Source organism: Lycium barbarum, chromosome 12, assembly GCF_019175385.1.
Source record: "Lycium barbarum isolate Lr01 chromosome 12, ASM1917538v2, whole genome shotgun sequence".
In the NCBI taxonomy this organism is placed as follows: Eukaryota; Viridiplantae; Streptophyta; class Magnoliopsida; order Solanales; family Solanaceae; genus Lycium; species Lycium barbarum.
Window position 1 is genome coordinate 70,410,859 of NC_083348.1, and position 20,527 is coordinate 70,431,385.

Sequence of the window (20,527 nt, forward strand, 5' to 3'; positions counted from 1 at the left end):
ACCGAAAATATTTGGAATGAAGCTTTTAAAAAGAACTATAAAAAGAGTAGTGCAAACTTTTCTCAAAGTAGAGGGGTAAATCAGACCCTTTTCCGTTATAGAAAAGATGTGTGACCACTATAAAATAAAAACTAACAAACTATCGTAAGTTCAAAAAAGCTGTGTAGTTTCTTCGTTCGTCAACCGTCATATACTATTACATGAACCTCACTTTTTGTCCCACCAAAAGGCACTACACTTTCTTGAAATATTAAAACAAAATTTCTCCAATTTTCCTTTTTCTCTAGGGAAACAAAGCTGCCGGTCCCGGTTACTTTGCTAATCCCTGGCGAACCATCCATTCACTCTTTTGTTTACAATTTTTTTTCCGCAAAGAAAAAATTAAAGACTATGGTTTGGGGCCTTTTTCCTATTGATCCACTTCCAGGTTCTGTACAAGTTTCTCTCTAATTGCAGTATTCTTTCTTTAAATTTTTTTTCCTTTAATGCAAAAATCATTTGCTTATCCCTGCTTCAAATAGGGGTACACTTTATCTAGTGACCGAGAAAGCAATGACGCTAAGGAATTTCTTATTCTTAACACCCTAAAAGGCTTTATCTAAGTTTATAGTATATTTGAAGCACATAATCTATATAAGTGATATTGGGATTAATCATTTAAAAAGGGTGTGACCTAGTGATCAATGAAGTTGGAAGAGAACCACGATGTCTCAATTTAAAATCTCAGTTAAGGAACACCAGGTAATTTCTTCACATTTGCATAAGCCTTGGTGGCACTACAAGAAAGTATAGAAATGGCAACAAAAAATTTAACATTTGGCAACAACTTAGTTTTATTGTTGGCTAAAAACTTTTTTGTTGCCAAAGAATTTAATTTTGTTGTCATAGTGTTGATTATTGTTGCAAAAAGTACTTTTGGCAATAAAAAGAAAAAAAAAAGTGTTACCAGGATTATGTCATAATTGCTGTTGTTATGCTTATAGTAGGTGTTTGAAAAGAGTCTCTTTGGTCTGACTAGAGACTTGTATTTTGGTGTAGGATGGAACCGCTAGCTTTAGAGAACCTCCGAGTAGCAGTCAATGAATTGAGATGAAAACCATGGGAGATTGGATTCGAATACTACCTTTGGCAAAAAAGGTTAGATGATTTATTTCTAACTGTCTAAGTGGCAGAGTTATGCTGTACCTGCACCGGTGGGGGTAGTAGGTACCCTGTAGAATTTTTGAGGTGCACACAAGTTGATCTGGGCACCAGCATTATAAAGAAAAAGACAAATTCATTTACTAGTATTGGAACAGAATTGTGACTGAATAGAGCTGGATGGATATATGGATCAATATAGCCAGACCCATCTAGTTCGGCTTTGAGGCAGAATTGATGGATTGAGCGAGCACTTATGTCCTATAAATAGACATATTCGCAAACAATCAATTGCTTTAGTCATAGTCACACAACATTTCATGTATGAACTAGTTTTACTAATGTGGAAAGTTTAAAAGCGTCGTTCATGGATTTTGGTGATCACATTTTAGAGTAGAATTCTGACTGATTTATTATTAACTTTGGTATTGTCGATGCACTAATACACTGCTCGTTGTTTATGTGACAGGTGAAGATAATTACTATTTCTTCAATAAAGGTACATATAAAGTTGGTCGAAAAGGTAATCATTCATTATGCACTCTCATATAATTTTCCTTATGTGTTTTCTAATCCCTTACAAGGCATAACTTTTGAGTTTCTACTCTTAGCTTGGTTACTCTGGGCTTCTGAGATGACTTTGATGTCATACTTTCTGATGTTCTGCCTTTAGTCCAAGTCATGCATCTTGACAATAGCATTTAACATGCCATAATTTGTTTGCTGAAGGTTCGTTGTTATTAGGCTTATACATACTTTGCCCCTAACTTGTAACGAAATTCCTTTGAGGCACACTCTTCCTTAACTGACAACTTTTTACACACCAAAACTTTCCCAACCGTGTCTAATACACACCACGTTTGTTCAGTTGGCATGTACATTTTTTTTACCAACAAATGAACCGCGTGAACAAGAGAGTTTTTTTCTCAGATGCATTATATAAGTGACACTTGTCAAAATTTTATTAGTTTTTATTTTTAAATTGGGTCCTCTTCTTCCTTATTTTGACCCACATTAAATCTGCCATGGATGCTGAATAAGAGCAAAGCCAGGTACTTCCCAATTTTCAGCTCCCATGCTCTCCAGAAAGTGCAACAAGTTGGGTTAAAATCTTCCCCAAAATAAACCTCTGGTCATAATTGGCAGCAGTAACCTGGAATGGTTGCGAAGTAATTACTGGCATATAATCCCAACTCTGTTGCAACGCTACTGCTTAACCCTCACATTTGTCAAATCATCTAGCTTTTGTTGTTTTAAGTTGAAACTTTTGTTGGGTATGATCTCCTCTTTCTCTATCATCTCTCCTACTTTTATCTGCCATGGCTTCTGGGAAGACAAAAGAGAAAATGCGGGATTGGTCTTCTGCCATGTAGATGAAGAAGATGAGGCTGTAATTGTAACCTGAAAGTGTTATTCTTTTTTTAGTTAATGATACGTGTCACAGACTCATTGGTGCTTGACATACACTTGTTTGAAAAAGGTGATCAAACACCAACTTTTTTTTAAAAAAAAATTATTATTATTATTATTATTATTATTATTTTTGGTTATAAAAAAGACACAGTTGGGAAAGTTTGGATAGTAAAAGGTTGTCCATGAAATAGGGGCGTGTCAAAGGGATTTTGTTACAAGTTTGGAGGGGAAAGTATGTATTAAGCCTTGTAAATTCCATGCTATGAAAAGAAGATGGAGGCAGTCAATGCTCACCATGATTAAGTACCAGTTATCCGAATAGTTTAGTAATATAATGATATGAAGAACATCAACAAAAGAAATGACTTAAATAGTCCATTGAGCAGTGAACTCAAAGAGCTTGCCTGGAATTAATTCTGCAAAGCCTGTGCTACTAATATCTGAAGCGAAGCTACTTTTTCCATTCTAGATGTTCCAAGAGCCACCAAATTAAGCTCAGTTGGTTGAGCATGGGTCTTTCATAATGGAGGTCTCAAGTTCGAAACCCCTGCGTACGACAGTAGGGAATTTGCCTTCTGGGTCGAGCTCGTTGCACGGGGCTTGCCTAGTGTGGGTTATCTCTCCTGTGTGGTTTGCGAGCTATTACATAGGAGCTGGGTTTACCCTGTGTGCACCGATAGCGGCTGCGGGTTCCATGTCATAAAAATATATATAAAAAAAAAAAAAAAAAAACAACCACCAAATTAAGTGTTGTTCTTTTTCCCTTTACTTGGGACTAGGAGACCCAGGTTGTCTGAGCAATGCTTAGATCGAGTTTTGCATAGAGGTTCTTTGTAAAGAACAACTCTCTCTCTCTCTCTCTCTTCGTGGGACATCTTTTATCCGATTGCAGCAGTTTTGCCATCAGGCCAAGCCTCTCAAATGTCTTAACTGAGTGTTTTTACCCTTTTTCCTATGATCTGCCTTTTAGTACTGGAAACTTGATTGAAAGTTTCTGATAAGAGTGATGGTGGATATATATTAGTGATTAAAGAATGAAAATTGCTGGTACTCTTGTAACAAGGTGAATGGATGGCTATCTATTGGTCAAAATGGATGAGTCATCCTTCTTTGAAGTTTAGTCAATAGTGAGTTTTGGAAGGGGATCGTTGGATGTGATAATGTAACTATTTCCTGTTGGTAGCTTCTTGTTTCCAGCTCACACGGTGTTCTAGTTGGAGAGAAAGCAATAATTCTTTTGTCATAAATAGACAGATATTTACTTATCCAAATTTAATGGCTAATAGGACCTTGTGGTGCTGGGGTTGTAACATTCTCCGAGTAAGAATCAAGAAGCAACATTTGATATAGTCAAAATTTGTTAGTTGTCTTTACGTAGTAATATTTTCATTCTCAAAAAAAAAAAAAAAATTGTTGTCTCAGTGAAAGAAAGATAAGAAATGAATAGAGTACTTAAAACACAAAAGAACTGGAAAACTGGTAGGAGTCTGTGTATACACATAAGGAACGAAGACAAGTGGTGAGGGAAATGTGATGCAAGGATAAGATTGTGTGAGAGTTGGTAATCGTTTTTGGCAGTTTCTTGATCTGTAAGCATAGACGGACCTACATATGAGGCTTAGGGTGCCTTGAACCTGTCCCTACTCCAGAAAGTTTCCGTATATGTGTGTACATTTGCATCTAAAACGCTGATATATAAAAGCTTTGGCACCTGCCATCATAGGTGACAGAGGGAGGTCTGTTAAGATCTTTTGTGCATCCTTCCAGAGTTTAGAGTACCGGAATTCGAACTTGCCATGAACTGAAGTTTTCAAATTTTGTATCCTCCTGGGGACTTACCCTCTCCTTTTTCCTTTTTAATCTTTTTTTTTTCCTCAACCAGGACCCGTCTATTTATGCCTTTTCACTTTTTCTTGATTTCTTGTTACCTCTTTTTGTAGTTTTTGTAAACAAGCAAACTTTTATCTCTTATTTTCCTTTATTCTTTCTTGTTTTTACTTTATTCTACTCAAGAATCCATTGATATATAACAAAACAGACAGCCCTTTTCAGTTTGTTGGGGAAAAAAAAAAATTCTTTCAAATTGAGATGGAGAAATATATTAAAAAAAAATCGAAGGGCAACTAATTTGATTAAATAAAGACATATTTAAGTTTAGTAACTCTTTTCATCAAATTATCTGAGTGATAAATGTGCTGGCTTGACTTGTTGTCATTTTTGTTTTGGTTTTTTCTCTAATTTATTTAGTATATTTGAATTAAGAGAGAACAAAACTGACTTATTTTCATTTTGTGAAGATTACCCTTGTAACACAGACCGAAACCAATCCAAAACTGATGAACTGACCAAGTGCACACTCTTATTCGGTCATTATGGTGATTGACATATTTAAATTAGAAGGGGTGGTACACCCGGGATTTTCAAATCCTAGGTCCACTTTTGTCTGTATGCTTTGAGCATCTTAATCTCGACAATTCATCTACGGTATTGTACAGTTGCTATTTGTAGGCTATTTAAATCTATGTTGGGGGATTTGAGAGGCATTGTTGCGCCTTACCTTCCATCACTTGAAAGTGGGTATTTTTCAAATAGGACTCTTAAGGTGTTGTGCTTGAAGGTAACCTATACTGCCCTTAAACGTTTTGTTCACAGGATGTGATGTCATTGTCAACAAGGATAAAGGAGTTTCAAGGATCCATGCAGAGATTTTAATAGATGAGATGATTTCTTTGGATCAGTCGTTGAAGAAACCCTCAAATATTTTGTCTAAAGTACGTATAAGAGACTGCTCAAAGTATGGTACATTCCTCAGCAAGGAATATGGATTCAAAGGAGAAAGTTCATGAGTTTCCAAATAAAGAAACAATGCTTAAGGATGGGGATCTAGTTTCTTTTGGAACTGGTAATGCAACTTACAGGTGATTAAAGTTACATATTGTAACTCTTACCTCCTATATAGTACCTCTTAATTAGTGGACCATCAAGCTCACTGAACAGCATATTGATGTGATGATTTATATCAAACAGATTCTCCTATGTGTCCTTCATATTTTTCATTTGCTCCCCGAAGCATTCAAAGACAAATCAACTTATTACAAAGAAGGTATCATCAATAGGTGAGTGATCATTTATGCCATGTGCATAAATATCTACCCAGATGGTTATGCACTTTCGTGTTTCAGGCTGCTTATAATATTTCCAGTGTGATCTGTTGAATACTTGATGTGTCTTTGTTCAATTAAGCACAAGTGTGGTCTAAAATATTATGCATTATGTTGGTTAAGAAGCCAAATATTCTTTGAAGGAATTAAGAATTCCCTACATAGGTTGCAATACTTTAGCTTACAGTTTCAGCTTATTGATGCAGCTTAAAAAGCGTACGTGATATAAATTTTATCTTGGATTTGTGGCTCCCTACCCTTTGAAAAGGGTCCTATGTAGAGAAGAAGCACAAGTGTGGTCTGAAATATTATCTTTTTCGTTTTGAGAAAGGATCTGAAATATTATCTTGCTGCATCATATGGGTTATATGGATTATGCATTATATGGATTAGATAGAAGCGAAGCCAAATATTCTTTGAAGGAATTGGGAATCCTCTATGTAGCTTGAAATACTTTTAGTTTGTAATTCAGCTTTCTGATGCACCTTCAAAAGCGTGCATGACATAAATGTTTTTGTGGATTTAGTGGCTCCTTACTCTTTGAAAAGAGACCTACATCTTTGTACCTTTTATAATTTTGAGATCATAACTTCATTTTGCCGAGTTGTTGAAATGGATACTCTTTACTCATTCAGAAAACAGAAGAAAAGTGAACTTAGCCATTAGCTCTTCATTTCGTAGCATCAAGCTCTTATAATATCCAACCATGAAGAAAGTTATTTTCCTCTTCTTTTTTTTTTTTTCATTCAAATTTGAGATCTGAAATCAATTTCTAATTGGTTAACTATGAATTTCAGCTAATTGCAGGAAAAACTATTTGCACCGATATTCCAAGCTGCAGTTCGTAAGTTCTTCATTAAGATTAATCACATTATGCTTTGCTAGTCTGAAATGCTATGTACAACATTCTCTTTTGTATGCTAACAAGATTAGCTGTGTTTGTGTTACCCAGTCATGCACCAAAATTGATGCTGGAAGGAGTGTCTGGGAAAGTGGTAGATCCTCAGTCTCGGGAGTGTTGTTTGAAAGGATATACATTTTTGCTGGAACCAGAAAACAAGGTGATTTTTTCCTTAGTTCTTCCAGTATTCCAGTTTCTGTCTTGTGGATTCAATTCAGAGTCGTCTATAGCTTATCTAGATTTTTGTTCTGATGTAGTTATGCATAATAATCTTAACTAGTTATCCCATTAGTTCAGCTGAGAGTCAGAAGTAATGCTGCAAAGTTTTGCATTTTTTAGTGTTTATTCAGTGTCTCTGCTACTGTTTTGCTATTACATCAAGCAAGTCGTGCAAGGTGACTTGATCGGGAATTACTTAGATAATTGTGCTTGACTAAGATCATTATTCCCTTTTCCTTGCAGTATAAATTTGAGGGCAGGCTGCAGTCCTTACTGGAAGTTGGGGGTGCCAACATTTCTTCTGCTGAAATGGTCTGCCCTAATGGCCTGTGTTATTGTTGCCTGCTCCCCCTTCCCCTCTTTCCTCTGTTTTCCTCTCTGCATCATCTTTATAACTCACCCCTTAGGATTGAACTAATTTGGTAACTCCTAGCACGTTTGAGAAAAGTATACGGCACAGCCTCTTGAATGATGTATTTCTTAATGGATAGGAGGTCAAGTTCATAAATCGGAATGCTTTTTGGAAGGGGAGACGACAAACATTTTGAAGATACAAATTGCCTAAACAAGCATATTAAAAGCTGTCAACTCACTTAAGTTCATCCTTGTTGTCCTTTTCCCTTTTCGCATAGTACTTGGTAAATGGCGCTCTTTGTACTTGTACCAGAGAATATATTACTTTGAGTTTAGTATATAAAGGTGTCTTCAACAGTCAGCAGAGTGGTGATAATTCTTTTTTGGGATTACACTGGGTTGTTGTTATTGTTGAGGTGATTCGAGACCTTAGTAGAAAAGTGAAAAAGGTTAACGGTAACTCACAAAGGTGCATAAATAGTAACACAAACAATAACAGTGCAATCTAACAAGGCTTAATAAAATACCCTGGCCACAAGGCTTTGGGATAGTTAACTGTGGCTGCCTCACTTCCTGTGGGCGTTTCCCTAATTTTTGCTTCATTAAGTCAAAGGTAATGGCTTACTAAGCAAACTTATACTGAAATTTGTTTCAGTGATTAATTCTCGGAAAGGTGAGAAACTCTCTTAACATGGAATGACAAACCATGTTAAGAAGTGAAGGCATAAAAGAGAAGTCCTTATCCACAAAAAAAAAAAAAAAAAAATAAGGAGAGAGAGAGAGAGAGAAGATGGCCTATTATGGGAATGGCTAAACACAGACGGATGAAATTTTGGATTCATACAACTCCAAATATACTGCATGAGTCTTGATTGTTGAATCATACCTTTACATTTCCATTTTTGTGATTTCATGCCAAGTTTCAACTTCTCTTTCTTTTTCATTTTTCATGGGGTGGGTTTCCATGGGTGATTATGGTTTTGGCATTCAAGGTGCAAATTATCGAGACTATAGATGTTTGGTCATGGTTTTCTGTGCAAGATACATACTATTTAGTGTTGAGCCACAAAAGATTATAAGGATTACTGTTAAAACTTACTGGCTCTTTTCATCTAATTTTAGGCCTTGGAAAAAGATGGAAATGATCGTCTGGTATGTGTAGTTCCAGCAGGATCAAGCAGCTTTAAGTGTTTTTCTAACCATAGTTCATTGTCTTCAGTGAGTGAGATAGATCTGGTTTCTGTGGTTCTTTCCGGATATCTGGATCCTTCTCTAATCACATCCCCACCGGGTGAGCGTAGTTTAACTTCAGGATCTATGTCTTTTCCTTTGCACTTGACATGTCAATCGGCTTTCTATGTACATGCATTCTATTTTCTCCATTCCTGTCTTTCTTTGCGCACTCATGTTCTCTTGGCTCCTTCCCAACCCTTGCCCCCCTCCTCCTCAGTCCTCTCCCCCTCTCAATTTTTGGTTTGAAACTCTTACCAGCAGATTCAAACTGCAAAACATGATATGTATTGAATTTACAAATCACATGCTCAGGTATTGACCACTATTTTACAGAGGATCGCCATTTTGAAGCTTGTTAAACAGATTATGAACCATTGACTAGCTTGGGTATAACCTCATGATCATTTGATGTGGTCAAGGATCAGATCCTTTTATCACTGTGCCTAATGTTGTGCAAAAGCTAATAAAAAATGCTGGTTAGACTAGCCAAGAGGTTTAAGAGTGTGGCTTTAGACAAGTTGATAAGGTCAACTAATCATGCAATTAAACTTTTCATAAAATCTTACACCACCTCTTTTTATGCAGCTTGAGTAGATTTTTGACTAGGGGGAGATTCATTATAAGTGTGACTTACCGATCCCCTTTAGCTAGATAGAAACTCGTTGCGCATGAGCATTGTAATTGGTCATTGATCTTGCAACTGGTAGCGTCTTTAGGCTTGGACATAATAAACAGAAAGGCAACAGTTTTCTTGTCAGAATAAGTTTTTTAATACTTTACTATTTGCAAAATCCCTGCTTTATATCACTTGCTCAAAATGGATCCAAGAAGTTTCTCACACAGAAAATTGCTTGTAGAGTGGAACTGTGAAATGTTTTTAACGTGTGAATAACTTATTTTACTTTTCTGACTTCAAGAAGTACATGAGCAGAATTCATTTTTTATCAAGTACAACAACAACAACATACCCAGTTGAATCCCACAATGTGGGGTCTGGGGAGGGTGAAGTGTACGCAGACAACAGTCGCAATGTGATCATTTTTTATCAAGTAATTAGGATATATCATAAAAGGCATTAAGAAGATGCAAAAAGGTTACAAAAGAAGTGAAAATTCATTGGAGTCTTTATCAGGGCATTTTGGTACAACCCAGTTCTTATAAGGTGTGCATTGTTATGAATCTATGTTCTCTGCCCATTTTATCTAATTAATTGTCCTCTGCAGTGCTCGTTACATCTTCATGCTCCACAGATGAGACAGTGGTTGCAGACTCAGATGCAGAAACAGAAAGTGCAAAGTCAGATCACATTGGTGCTGCTGTCTGTTCAATAGATACTTCAGAGCATGACAGCAAGAGAACAACATCTACACACAAATTAGAATGTGTTGAATATTATAAGCAAAATAAGTGTTCTGTTCAAATAGTTATACGTAGTGATAATTGTCACGCCCCGAACCATGGCCTGGACGTAACACGGCACTCGGTGCCTGACTACATGTGACCGAGCGAACCACATGACTTGCTGAATCATCATGATGCATAACATAAGCGGAATATAACGTGAATGCATGATGAGCCTTTGTAAAACGTAATAAATCATAATACTTAATAAAGTACTTGTTTACACATGAGTGAGCCAAAATGGCTATACGACTCCAAATGTCTGACATAACATAACTGACTGGTCTAGTCTATGAAACCTCTATTATGAGTCTGACTGAAAAACATACTTACTGGGACAAGGCCGCCAGCATACCTTTAAATGCAAAACTAAGTAAAGAAATACATTGTTTAAACCCCGAATGAGATGGGGCTCACTAATAAGCTGGTACGAGCGAATCCTAATGATCAGAAGCATCGTTCTGTAAATCCGTACCTGCATCGTGAAATACAGGCCCTCGGGCAATAAAAGGGGACGTCAGCACATTGAGTGTACTGGTATGTAAAGCAACCGGAAGAAACAACATGGGACATGGAATAACATGATAAGAACTGAAACTGAAAACTTGGACATGAACATGAGCATGAGCATGAGTACATATATGTATACATAACATGAGTAAAACATAATAAGTAGGGAGAGCATTTCATAAACCGACATATCATATCATATCATATCACCACGTGGGTACGTGGAGTCTGGTACCTCGCCGGACCAGCAGAACCCTCATACCTTGCCAGAGTATAAGGTAGTAATTTACCACGTGGGTACGTGGAGTCTGATACCTCGCCGGACCAGCAGAGCCCTCATACCTTGCCTGAGTATAAGGTAGTAAGGTACCTGATGGATCTATTCAGTGTAAAATTAAGGTATCGTCTTATCTGGGCGGAGCGATCCTTGTCCTACGGTGGCTCCGTAGTTTCAGGCTATCTGAGTCTTCTCGGTAATTTGTGCAACTCCCAAAAACATGAACATAATATAGTTGGCTAAAAAGCCCATGACTTTAATGAATTTACTTGTACTTGTCTTGAAATCATGATTTCACGAAATAACTTGTAAACATGTGTTACATCCTATATTTTCATACATTGGGACGTTTTAAACTAAAAGTGACAAGTTAAAGACAAGACTATCTTAAGATACGAAGTAGAAATTTTAACTTCCGGTTTCGTTTCGAATCACAATTTGTCTACAATTTTCGTTTGGCATGGAAGTGTTAATGGAAAATTGGGATTAAACTAATCACACTTGGATTAATAAGTGGGATTGGGAAGACAAAACAAAAAAAAAACAGCCCACTTTTAGGCCATGCTTGGCCGTGCATTTCAATGCCTTGGTCAAGGAATCTTGACCCAAAATTAGTGTGATCCACATGTCCAAGGCATGGAGGGGACAAAGAGACAAAAAAAATCTGTCCACTCCACACTTTCACAACTCATTACAACATTCCAAAGTGTAGAACACTTAGAGAGAGAAAGAGAGACTCACGGCTAGAGCTAGCCGAAAATGGTGAAGAAAAATTGATCCAAAAATTTCAGTTTCTCAAGCAATTTAACTCCATTGAAGGTATATTAACGTGTAGCATCCATTGATATAGCAAGAACAAGTGTTAAAAAAAAAATCCAAGAAGTGAAAGTGAAGGCTAGCCGATTGAAGTGTAGTTACAAGGTAAGAGTTGATAATTTTTTTCATGTGTTGTATGACGATTTGAATGTATAGTTCATGCATGTTGTTGTTGGATTGTTGTTGTAGTTGAAGTAAAGAGTTAGCCGTGAGTGAGGTGAAGTCATGATTGATTTCATTTTGCATGTATTGTTGATGAATTGAATATGTATCAACATAGGCAAATGAACAAAGATTTGTAGAAGTTTGGTTGTGATGTTGTATGTTGGATATGGGACTGTTTTTTTTTTTCTTGAAATGAAAATGAGCCGTGAGTTGAAGGTTCTAATGAAGTCATGCTTTATCTTCTTGAACATGTATTGGAAATGGATTGAATGTATTATAGTTGGATAAACGGATGAAAATCACGAAATTGTGGGAAGGGTGTTGTAGCCGTGTAAAAAGGGACTGTTTTAGGGGAGATTTAGGGACTGTTTTGTGTCACATTTGGATTGTTGTTGTTATGGACATTGTGGTGCATTGTATGCATGTTGAATATGTGAATTGAGGTGTTAAAGAAATGAATTATGATGAAGTGTATAGGCAGTCCAAAACTGTGGACAGTTTTGATGTTAGAAGTGAATTTGTGTGTGTTGAATGTTGATTCTTGTTGCAAACGTTTAGTGAAAGTAAAGTGCATTGATTCAAGCTGAAACTGAAATGATGGTGGGCTGTTATAAGAATGGAAATGATGCTAAAACAGTTCCAAAAATCATGAAAGTAATGTCATTAAACGTGTTGTTGTTGTTGCAAGTTAAAACTGGAAAATTGCTAAGTGAGAATGGAAATGCTATGTGTGTTGTTTAGCCATGTGTATGAAACAGTTTTGAATGGTGTATGGACTGCCCAAGTTCCCTAAGTCATGTTTAAACAAGTCTTGATTAATATATGAAAGAACGATTAGCAATGTTAGCTTGTAACGCTAGTTGGTTTGAATGCGAACGAAACGTCGTTTAATTGTTAGAAAGGAATTGTGAGTGTCACAATACGTATTGAATGCCCTTGTAGACTAATTGTAGTTCTTCACATCTTGATATAGGATAAGTGTTTTTGGGCAGCAAGTACAAGTTAGAATACAACTAAACGCAAAAGGTATGTAAAGTCTATTCCTTCTTCTTTTGGCATGTCCTAGACGTAAGTGTGAAACGATATGAACCTTGGGGTAGATTCTATTCTCTAGTTTCATGTATGACTTATGATTCTATATTTCATTAAGGTTATTGTCATGTGCCTACAATATGATTGACTAATGAATAATGCATGAAAGTTCCTATACTTAAAGAATTACACAACTAGAGACATACTTGACTTTCAAAAGCTATACCATGTTGAAGCGATATACGTACATGAAATCTGAAACGTTTCTTGTAATAGTTTGTATGAGACTTAAGATGAACTGAATATGAATATTATTTTTACACTTTAGAGCTGGTTAGTTGCTTATCCACTGAGTCTCAAAAAGATGAATTGCATATATGTGGTTGCTATTTATTCTGCTCGTGCTTACCGCTATATCCTTCACTGAGTCCCGGGCCAGGACACGTTCTCGTGCGCATATTTACTATATTAATCACCGAGTCCCTCACTAGAGGGCCGGGACACGTTATATATCTATGTATATGATGACATGATGATATGGAGATGGTGGCCAGGAGGGCATATTCCCTATTACCGAGTCCCTTATTAAAGGGCCGGGACACGTCTATGTTTATGTTTATGATGCTATGATTTTAATTACCGAGTCCCTCATTAAAGGGCCGGGACACGTTATATATGTTATATACAGAATGATTTTGCAACTTTGATTACAAAACTCTATAACGATATTGATATGAGAATGATACAGATAAAATATGTCCAAAGGCAAGTTTTATGAATTTCTGATTGCTGCATTGGGTCCTACATACTTTGTCTCCTTATGAGTCTATTACTACATTTCATGCTTTACATGCTCAGTACATATTCCGTACTGACCCCCTTTCTTCGGGGGGCTGCGTTCATGCCCGCAGGTACAGACGCTCGTTTCGGAGATCCGCCAGCTTAGGACACTATTTCAGCTATTTTGGACTGCTCCTTTGTTCCGGAGCTAGCTTGTGGTATAACTCCCTTATGTTGTATTCGTAGGTGTTTATTTGGGTATGGCGGGGCCCTGTCCCGCCACATAATACGGTCATTACTCTTAGAGGTCTGTGGACATCGGTGTGGGTCTGTTTGTAGTTGTTGATGCGTTTTATGTCTATGACTTATGTTTGGGGCGTACCCATTCGTAATGGCAGCCTTGTCGGCTCGCACATGTATATGTTGCTCTGTTGGCCCTGTGTGGCCTTTGTTGGAATTTGCTGTGTACAGGGTTATTTTGGATAAGTCCGAAAAACAAAGGAAACTCTGCCGAAATTTTCTTTGAAAATCTTATAAATTTGAAACACCGCCTTGTCGGCTTCTGTTATATACCTGGATGTGTTTGATATAATCTAAGGCAGCGTTTGATATTTGTGTCAGTATAAGTCATCTGTTTGCCGCCCGGATTTGTGATTGTGTTCGGGTGCCCAATTCGGGCACTTGTCACGGCCCACGGGGTTGGGTCGTGACAACATGGTTTCATGAAATAGCTTGTAAACATGTCCTTGATTTATGAGTAATACAATAGTTCATAATCATATATTTGTAGTTGACTTGAAAACATGTTTATAGCTTGCAAAATAACTCATGCAGTTTCATATGAACATAATGAGAACACATGAGGAAGAATTCATGATTCATGGATTAAGTTAGGATTCCTAATATCCATAATGGAAGGTTAGGAATACAATAAGGAGCATAGATACGAAATTCGTGTGCATACATGCATAATTACGGGCTACCAATATGTTGGGTTTAATGCCCTAGGATTTGAACTTCTTAGATTTTACGAAACGTATCATGGGGAAGAACGTAGAGATTCCCACATGTGGATGGAAGTTCTACATACCTTAACTTTTCGCTTTTGAGCGTATCACAATGTCCTTCAACCCCGTCAACTTCAATCTATAGCAATACAAGTCATAGGGATTCTATATTAGCAACAATATCCATGTTTTGTTCATCTAAGCATTTTATCAAACACTTAGTGGGCATGAAGCTCTATAACCCTCATTAATGGTGTTTTCTTCACCCAATCCCCATTCTTTTACTTCTAGCTAATGCTACAATCCCAATTAGATGTAATTAACATCATTCTTCATCACCCATATGAATACAACAATCCCAAATCAACAATCCAACAACTCTAGCATAATTCATATAATTCTCTTCATCAAACCCAATTATTATTCTCCCAAGAATTCATCAATTCACAACTATAAATGATTAGGGAGTAGAAACATTACCTTTTTGGAGTCGAATCCTCTTAAATTCGGGTTCTAGGGTTTCCACATCCAACAAAAATGTTTCAATCCTAACTCTATGGATTAGAAGAGTTTACTCAAGTTAGAAAGGAATTAGGGACTTAAATTCAACTTAGAATCATGATAAAAACTTACCTTGGAAGATCTTGAGTATAGTATAGTTCATATAATTCCCTTCAACAAACTCAATTATTATTCTCCCTAGAATTCATCAATTCAAAACTATAAGTGATTAGGGAGTAGAAAACATTACCTTTTTGGGTAGTCACCACGAAATCAACACCCCAAGTCCGATCTTTGGCTTAAAATGACGGCAACAACTTGTACCACACTTTATCCTTCACAAGCTTCGGGATTCGGGGCCTTAAACTTGATTGATTCTCTACTTTCTCTCTCTAACTCTCCTCTCTCTCACTTTCTCTCTCTAAGATCTGAAATTTGTGGGAAAAATGGGCTGCTAGGGTTAATATTTTCCTTATATACTAAGAGGGAAATGGGTTGACCCAATTTGAAAACGGGTTGGGACCTTTCTGTCTTAAAACGTCCATATCTCCCTATCCCGATGTTGCCTGTGAACGCACAACCTATGGTTGGAAAGGTATTTCAATTATCTACAACTTTCGTTCTTTGAGTTTTCCCAAATTCTCAAGTTACGATAGGGTTATGGCTTCCCGAAGTCAGGTGACCCGAAACGTAATTGCGGACCAAGATACGCCCCATGTTACGGTCCCGTAACACAAAGGACGGACCGTAACTTGTGTCGTACCTTGGTGACGGTCCACTGTTACGGTCTGTAACACAAGGTACGGCCCGTAACACGAAGGACGGACCGTATCTTGGTACCGTATCTTAGAGGAAATTTCCAGTAAGGTTCTGGAAATTTTCTCTGTGTTACGGCTCACTGTTACGGCCCGTAACACGAATTACGGTCCGTAACGTCACCGTAACGCAGACGAATTTTTCAGCGAACAGGCTTCAGTCAAATGGGCATAACTCTTTGCACAGATGTCCGTTTAATCCCCATAATATACCGTTGGAAAGCTATCTAATAGGGCTACAACTTTCATCAAGGAAGTTCTTCCAGATTCGCAACGGATCAAGGAGTTATCGCTGCCCGAAATAGGCCTATCAACCCACTAGGACTCTAATGATATAGGCTTAAACTCAGCTCCAAGATGCGGGGTGTTACAATAATGTATCCATGAGGGATACATCTCCCAGTTCATCAAAACCTGATAAACATGATGGAGATCACATACCACATGATGATGCTACCATCCATGACCCTGAAGGTGGTTACATCAGGTGCTTAGGTGTCAAAAGTGATAATACACTGGCAAAAGAAGATATCACTGATGAGCGGGAAAATGGGAAGTTGGACATCATATATAGCCAAGATTTGATTGTTAGAGATTCTATCATGTCATTACCAGTCTCTTCTTCAACAAATGGTGGAGTTACAAACTTTAAGCGCTTCCGTAAGGTTCGTATCCATTACAATGTCTTATATGAAATATATTCATACCAGAAAACGAAAATTTCCCACTTCACTTTCTTCTTCAACATGCTTTACCTTTATTGTTGACATGGTAGAGTTCAATCAGCATCAGAGTTCAGCTAGCATTGAAGGTCCTTATTGAAAATATTGCTTTCTAAAATTCTCTGTAACTTTATTGCTTCTGTGAAGTACATTAAGTTCTGTCCATGAATTGCAATACTAAATTGATACAACGTCACTTTAGGTTTGGTTGCTCTTCTTCTTTGGTCATTGGATTTGATTAATATGCTACACTTTAAATGCTAATTTTTGTTGTTCTTGTGACCTAATTTTGTAGGCAAATGCTCCACCCCAGAATAGCTTTGAAATATTTGTTCCGTTCTCCAAGTATCCATATCAGTAAGCACCTAAGTCGATCTCTGTTTTTTTTTGTTATAGTCTTTATGGCGTATTATATTCCATCGATGTTGATCCGTGATCATGGTGGCAGAGAATCTGAGTGTAAGAATGAGGATATTGCTGAATCCATTAAAGAAGAGCAAAAAAGAAAACAGATGAAAGCTGTTGCCGAGGACCTGTTTAACAGTGAAAAGGTCAGTAATATGATTTGTATTATTGTAGCTAAAATTCGAAGCAAATATATCTCTTAAGCCAGTGCTTCTATTTCTATATCATAGGGAAGACGACGTGGTGTTGCTGGTTCCCTGCATGAGTTGTTTGCTCGTAGATAATATGGTAAGTTTCTTTACAGAGCTGAAGAACTATACCTTCTTTTCCATAGTCCGCAAAGCACATGCTGCTTTGTGCTTTGTAGAGGGAGCGAAACGCTTGGTGCTTCGAAGATAAAGGAAATACTATTCAGAAGATCAAAATATATTGATTACTTGTATTTTATTTTTGGTGCAAATAGAACTTTGTTAGTGATGATTAAGCTGTTATAGATCTTATTGTATCCCTGCAAGTGTGGAAAGGGATTTTTTTTTCCTTTTGGGCAGATTGTAGATTCTTTTGACAGCACCTTCTTGGTGCTTTTATTTAAGTGTAAAACACTTAAACTGTTCGTATGAATCAATTTGCTGACGCAGCCTGGCATCTTTGATATATGGCAGAGGCATATAGACAACATTATCATTTTTGGGGACCAGAAATAGCATTGAATGCAAGCATAATAGCTGTTTAGTGCAGGAGTTGATTTCTGTCAGCACCAGATATAAGAAGTGTGTCATCAGCATAAAGAACATTAGTCAACCACATTCTCTGCCATCTATACCAGAAATGCAAAACCCTCTAATCCAGCCCACTTCAGGTCTCTTAAGCATCAAGCTTAGGGCTTCCATGCCAATCACAAAAGATAAGGAGAGAGAGGTCTCCTTGTCTTAGGCCTCTTTGAGATTTGAAGAAGCCTTCAGGGCTTCCATTAATGAGAACTGAAAGTCTGAGAGTAGAGATGCAAGTATCGATCCACTGTATCCACTTATCCCTAAAAGTTTATAAGTCTCGTGACTTTCAATAGGAAAGACCAGTTTGCATGATCAAACGCCTTTTCCAAATCAAACTTGCATATTATTCCAGCCTTTCCCTTTCTCAAGTAGTAAAGACATTCATTTGCAATTAATGACACGTCTACAATCTGTCCACCATTAATGAAAGCATTTGGTGCACCTGAAATGAGTTTGCTTATCATTTGTCTTGAATCTTTCGGCAAGAACCTTTGCGATGAGTGTAAATGCTGCTAAGAGGCTAATAGGTCTAAAGTCTTAATTTTCATTGCCCCTTTCTTCTTTGGAATGAGAGCTATGAAAGTAGCAGTGAAGCTCCTCTCGAATGTGCCTGATAAAATAGTGCACATGTTTTCATTTATATCATCATTCCTGACAGTGGACCAAAATTTTTTAAAGGACATGTTGAATCCATCAGGTGCAGGGGCCTTATCCCGATCAAATTGCTTGTGTTCATCAACAACTTCTTCCTCTGTAAATGGGTTTGAATCCACTTGCATTTTTTGGCCTTTAAGTTTTTTGGAGGTGAGCACTTGACTAGTGACACAAATTAGCAAAGGAGAATATTTTTGGTGTAGAAAGTCTCAAATTCAGGATCTTCCGTCTGCGAATTTCCTGAGAAATGAAGTCATAGGCGGTTCAGGGCTAGACCAGCCACTCCAAGAGCACTCATCCATAAACTGAAAGCTGAAAAACACTAGATCTTTCCTCATGGTTGGTTTACTAGTGAGAGGCGTGCCCCTTTCCACCTCTGGTGTTGGTGTGACTCGTTTTGATCATTCTTGTCAATCCCTTTCCTATATCAATTTTTGGCTTTATTGTTAAAATAATTCCATTGGAGTTTTTTTTTTTTTTTTTTGAACAGGTTTTTGAACAGGTGACAACTTTGTATTATAGACCAGTACATAGGTAGTGCTGAAAACCCCTTTACAAAAGAAAAAAGAAAACTAAGAAGCTAAGAAAGGAAAATCCTGACATGAGTCAAGAACTTCTAAGATTGATTCTGCATTTACAGAGGGATTCTTTGTACACCAAAAACAAAATAGCAACATACAGTCTTGTTTGATCTTCTGTAGAGTGCTATTTCTATCCTCAAAACATCTGGAGTTCCTTTCTTTCCAGATTTTCCACCATATGCAAGATGGAATGATCCTCTAGTAGCCTTTATTCCTTGCCCCAATCCCAGCCCCCTTCCAGCTAGAAAGAGTGTCAACAATCTTGCTAGGCATTGTCCAAGATATGCCTCTGAGATTGATAAAAAGCTTCCATAGCTGATCAGTAATTTTGCAATGTAAAAATAGATGCCCTACTGTCTCGGCTGCTTCCCCACATAAGCAACAATTTGAAACTAATATAATCCTTTGGAGTTTTCTTTTGGGATACCTAAGAGTAGTAGTGGCTACAATTTGGAATATGAATGATTTGATAACTTGCTCGCGAGAAGACAATGTTTCCCATGTGGATTTTGTTAAGCTTCATAATTTCTTTTTTATTACATATACATATGGTGCGTGTTTGATCATTTTAGTGTTTTAGGGTTAGTGAACTGAAGAGCTTTATAGAGGATCAATTATCTGATCATTCCCATGGCTTCTACACTTTCAAGCAACAAGACTGGAATTGGCTCAACTATGATTTTACATGCATGATGATTAGTTGCCTGCAATGTGAGTTTCCAGAACTAGGATCAGCCTACTTATATAGAAAGGTTTCTGTTTAGCCAATGGCTCTTGAAATATATCCCTACTGTTGCTATAAATAGTATAATTACATAACCTTCCCTATTATTCAGTATGAGATTAGCAAACCTGTTTTGACTTGCTTGGTATTTGTGAGACCAAGTAAAAGCAAGGAGAAGCGAATTGAAGAGAAAAAAGTGTTGAGCCCATGGTCAAGCATTTTTTAAGCTGTTTAATTCTTCTGATGGTGGAAACAGATTTATTGGGTTTTGGTAACAAATAAGGCTGCATTTTGGTGTTATACTTGGCCCAAAAATCCTTACCACCTAAGGATAAAAGAAGTATAAGATCAAAGCTTAGTTATGTCTGTCTGATTTAAGGGGAATAATTTTAGTAAAGACAGAAGTATGAAGTGCATCAGGTGAGCAAGCTGCATTTATGCAGAGATGTTATTGTCGTCGAGTTGTCAAATTTCTAAGAAAGAGAAGGTTTCATGTTAGTTTGAGTTTTGATGAAATTGCCTCAAAGTTTGCTTGATAACTGCCCGTCTAGGTTCTCCATAACTCCCAAATTGTTCGCTGCAATTGCTTTCTCGAAAAAAAAATGTGTTCTCCACAATTGTTATGATCAATGCATATATTATGTTAGCAGCATGATTTATTCATGGAATGCTAACATACCAATTTTGTGTTTCCAGATACCAGAGATATGCAGATGTACTTGTTCGAACAACTGAGACATTTTCAGGATCATATGTGTTGAGCTATTGTGTCGCGTCATTCTTGAAACTAATTTTTTCTGAAGTTTGGGACATGACTTTTAGTTTAGGAGGATGCAAAATATCTGAAGTTTGCTTGCTTCCAAGTTGTCTGACCCGTATGTCTGAAATTTGTAATGTCCGAATCAGATTTCTTCAACTTAAGTTCTGTAGGTCTTAAAGTTGA

At 37.2% G+C, this 20,527-nt stretch overlaps 1 protein-coding gene across 1 annotated transcript in view; it reads left to right on the forward strand.

The window, feature by feature from the left end:
* Positions 1 to 166: 166 nt before the first annotated feature.
* Positions 167 to 20,527, forward strand: part of LOC132625133 (nibrin homolog) — a 65,956-nt gene continuing 45,595 nt past the window's right edge. The window contains 5 exon segments of the mRNA XM_060339952.1: positions 167 to 427; positions 1,610 to 1,663; positions 5,206 to 5,369; positions 5,371 to 5,471; positions 5,581 to 5,669. Coding sequence (XP_060195935.1) covers positions 391 to 427; positions 1,610 to 1,663; positions 5,206 to 5,369; positions 5,371 to 5,471; positions 5,581 to 5,669 — 445 coding nt within the window. The 5' untranslated portion in view covers positions 167 to 390.